At 44.4% G+C, this 4,068-nt stretch overlaps 1 protein-coding gene across 2 annotated transcripts in view; it reads left to right on the top strand.

Annotated features, from left to right (window-relative positions):
* SLTM (SAFB like transcription modulator) overlaps positions 1-4,068 on the top strand; it is a 46,839-nt gene that overhangs the window by 36,481 nt on the left and 6,290 nt on the right. For both annotated transcript variants that reach the window (XM_019504309.1, XM_019504308.1), the window contains 3 exons: positions 1,399-1,579; positions 2,208-2,332; positions 3,577-3,747. In XM_019504309.1, coding sequence (XP_019359854.1) covers positions 1,399-1,579; positions 2,208-2,332; positions 3,577-3,747 — 477 coding nt within the window. The remainder of the gene's footprint in view (positions 1-1,398; positions 1,580-2,207; positions 2,333-3,576; positions 3,748-4,068) is intronic.

Genomic DNA, 4,068 nt, shown 5'->3' with positions numbered 1-4,068 from the left:
GTGGGTTTGCAGGGGGTGGGATCCTTCCCACTCCCTGGTGCACAGTCCCCACCGCTGACAGCAGGTGCTTGAGGTGCTCATGACCTGTGCAGGTACTGCCACCCTGCAGCACGCAGCTCCAGCCAGCGCTGCAGGTAGAAGCAAGGAGCACAACCAATCTGGTGTGCCTGTATTGCACAGGGCTCCACATGGTGCATGTGCAGCTCCTGGCACTTGCACATCACCAGGAGGAAGCCCAGTACAATGGAGCCAGCTGCCTTCCCCACCCCCTGCCCTGCAAGTCTGGGATTCCACTGGGAAGCAAGAAGCAAGGGCAGGGTTTCCCTCTACTCCTAGTGGAGTCCCAGGACCTGCCTGGCAGAGGGCAGGGAAGGCAGGTGGCTCCATTGCATGGGGCTTTCCCCCCTGCCGCTGCTGCCAGCACCCCCCCCCCGGTGATACTTGAGTGCTGGGAGCTGCACATGTGGCATGTGGAGTCCTACACAATAGAGGCAGGCTGGCTTGGCTGTGCTTCTTGCCACCATGTGCAGTGCTGGCTGGAGCCACATGCCATCAGGCAGCAGCACCTGCACAGGCCACGAGCACCTCAAGCTCCTAATGCTGCCAGTGATGGGGGTATGTGGGGGATGTAGATCACACTGTGTGCACCTGAGCTCTGCTCCCCCCCCAGTTTGGTCTCCATGCTGTCCCTGCCCAGCTGCAGCTCCTCCTCTTCCTGCCCCCACCACTTCCCTACCTAGTACCTGGAGTGAATGGGACACCAGAGAAGTCGAGCAGGTCCCCCAGCAGTAGTTGCAGCATTATCAGCAGCCACCCTGCCTGGGAGCTGCATGCTGCCTGGGCTGGGCCCTTCTGCCCATGAGGTGGGAGCAAAGTGTGCAGACTGGGCAGGGTACAATTAGTTGGTGGGTGCCTTTGGGCTAGATGAAATTGCCTGGTGGGCCAGATCTGGCCTACAGGCCATATTTTGCCCACCCCTGGAATTAAAGTGACTTTATTTCTTGCAACCCCATCCTCTGTTTCTACAACCCCATTTGAGGTTGTAGCCCACAGTTTGGGAACCATTGGGTTGGGGAGTGTCTTGTCTATCACAAGCAAGAATTGTAGTTAGTCTACAGCCAACTGTTGAAAAATTAGAACTGTCTTTCTTCAGGGAACCAATTGCTGACTTTCCTTGTTGGCTATTGCCCTGCTGGAGTTGGCACCAATTGGTGTAGCCAAGTCAGTGCGCTTGATCCAAGTAAACTGAGGCCTAGGAGAATGTTTTTTTTTCTTGCAAATAAATTAAAGGTATTTACCAGTATCTTTGTCTTTGAATATCTCTGGCAATATTTGCTGGGGAATGCAGCCGGAAGTGGATGACTGTTTTGTGCCATAACCTTTAAATAACACTTCTAGGCGAAGAGAAATTGCTGAGAGAGAACGTAGGGAGAGGGAACGTATTCGAATCATACGTGAACGGGAAGAACGTGAGCGCTTACAGAGGGAAAGGGAACGACTGGAAATAGAAAGGCAAAAACTGGAGAGGGAGAGAATGGAACGAGAGCGCTTGGAAAGAGAACGCATTCGTATTGAACAGGTACAGTCCAGTGTGCACAATTGTAACATCATATCAGGGTATGGTACTGGATTTAATCCCTTCCACTTTAAGATGAAAGAATCAAACAGAGTAAAAACAAATTTAGCTAACCAAGTTTGCAGGCCAAAATGTAACAGGCTGAAAATTTTAATGGATCAGCGCTCAACTTTGCAAATGGTTTAGCAGCGGTGAGGTGACCCTCTCCCTGTTCAGTGGTTTACACAGAGTGGGGTTTTTTCCCCTTCCTCCAGACTGTGGCATATGTATACAAAACACAATTTCATATTGGAGGCAACACAAATTTTAGAAGCATGTAAAACTTTTGTGGTGACTAGTCTCTGCTAATGAAGTGGTAAACCAAACTCATGTTGTTCTTGTTTTGTGCTAGCATTTTTAAAGAGCATAAAGTAGAAATCTGTCTATAGTCTTAGTTGCTCTCAAACAGCAAGTTGTTTCGAACCCTGCTTAATACAGCTCTGCTATGTAGAGAAGATTTCCCCAGTATTAATACAGAAACTGAATTTGAGACTGTGAGTGGAAGTGGATTAATTCTGTATCCCTGACAACTGACATCTGCTTGCCTTTAGCACAAAGGTAATGGTCTCATTGTTTGTTTCTTCTCTGGTAGGAACGTCGCAAAGAAGCAGAGCGTATCGCTCGTGAACGAGAGGAACTGCGTCGGCAGCAGCAGCAGCTTCGTTACGAACAGGAAAAAAGAAATTCTTTGAAACGTCCACGGGATGTAGACCACAGGTAGTCTAGCTTTTAAGTTGGGTATTCTATAGTTCTTCATCCTAGTACCAGACCATCTATTTTTTTATTATTAAATGTGCTCAGACTTTAAAGTAGGTTTGTTTAAAGAACAGGGTGGGGAGTTCTTTCTCAGCTGCCACTGAACACTTGCCAACATAATGCATTAACAAGTATTTATGTACTTGTTATGGACAGTAATCTTAATATTTCCTGAAATCTATGTAAATGAACTGCAAGGTTGTCTTCCTATGTCGTGAAGGGAAGTACCTTTTGATTTTTAAATCCTCAAGTTCCAGTAAAAGCATAGCTGCATACATATGTTCACTGAAACTTAACTGTTCTGACTTAAATGACTGGACACTCTAGTTGCCAACTCTTGATGTCTGTTTAATTAGCAGTTCCTGGAAGATGGATGGCCTAGTGAATTGGTAAAGCAGTGAGGCTTTAGTGTCTAAATTGCTGGGCAGAAGTAGATATGTCAGTTACTGAAGTTCTTTCCTATCAGTTGCTTGACCCCTGAGACTGGAACTAGCTTTATCTGTTGCCCATCAAGAATAGAACTGAAACAGTAACTAATACTGTTTAATATTTTCAGTAAAGGCTAAGGACCTCTTTCCAGGATGGTTATGACTGCCACACTGACTTGCCTGTCAAGTGTTTGCACTTACTTCATAGACCAATAAGGTTTCAGATGTTAGTTTTTAAAAGTTACATTACAACAAAACCTCAACTTAAAGGTGCAGATAGATGGACAAAATCAGATACTCTCGTATTTGTATGTCTGATAAGTGGGACATTCTGTATGCTGTTCTTGCCCATCAAGCATATGTAGGTATGTTTAATTCCTGTAGCGTTGTCCTGAAGACAGTATTTGTGGGGGTAGAGGGGTTGTTAGGTCTTTTGAATCTTATTAGTGATATAGGCAGATTGTTGGCATTTGGTTTGGAGCATTTGTATGGGTGTTTCATCTTGGAGATGAGACAGATATTCCTATTGCTGTCTGAGGTAAAATGGAAACTAGTGTCATCTAGTTTAGACTCATTTCATTGCACCTTTTAAAGTCATTTGGATAATAGGCTTTGTGTATATATACTACTTTCTGAATGCATTGAAGGAGTCAGTTTTCTCAGACTGCCTAGATGAAAGTCTTGATTTTGACAGCTTGTTTTCTCTGTATTATAGCAAAGGCCACAATTCAAATTTTTTTGAAAATTTACTATATATAATGTATGTTCTTTTTAAAGGCGGGATGATCCATACTGGAACGAAACTAAAAAGATGGCCCTGGATACAGATGCACGCTTTAGCCATAGTTCAGACTACAATCGCCAGCAGAATAGATTTAATGACTATGACCACAGAGAAAGGGGGCGATATCCAGAAAGTTCATCGGTCCCCTCATCATCTTTTGAAAGGTATGTTTCCAGATAGTAACTACCAAGCATGAGATTTGACAGACATTTCAGTGTTTAAAAATACTAGAGTGGCTCCTGGAATGACTCTAAAGTACCCCCCTCCACTCCCAGAGAACATATAAAATTGCCCTTGCATTGGAGGTACTAAATTTTAATGCATACTAACAAAAGTGTATCAGTGAACATGTAGACATGCCCACTGAAGACTCTGAGGCTCAGAATCATGTTTTTAAGACTTGAATCTTTGGAACTGGGGCAAATGCTTTAAAAAGGAACTTGATGATCACTTCTATGTCCAAAAAAAAAAAAAAAAAAAAAAAG

Source organism: Gavialis gangeticus, unplaced genomic scaffold (assembly GCF_001723915.1).
Source record: "Gavialis gangeticus isolate Ggan-Ray unplaced genomic scaffold, GavGan_comp1, whole genome shotgun sequence".
NCBI lineage: Eukaryota > Metazoa > Chordata > Crocodylia > Gavialidae > Gavialis > Gavialis gangeticus.
Note: the sequence above shows the minus strand (reverse complement) of the source record. Positions and strands in the feature narration are given on the sequence as shown.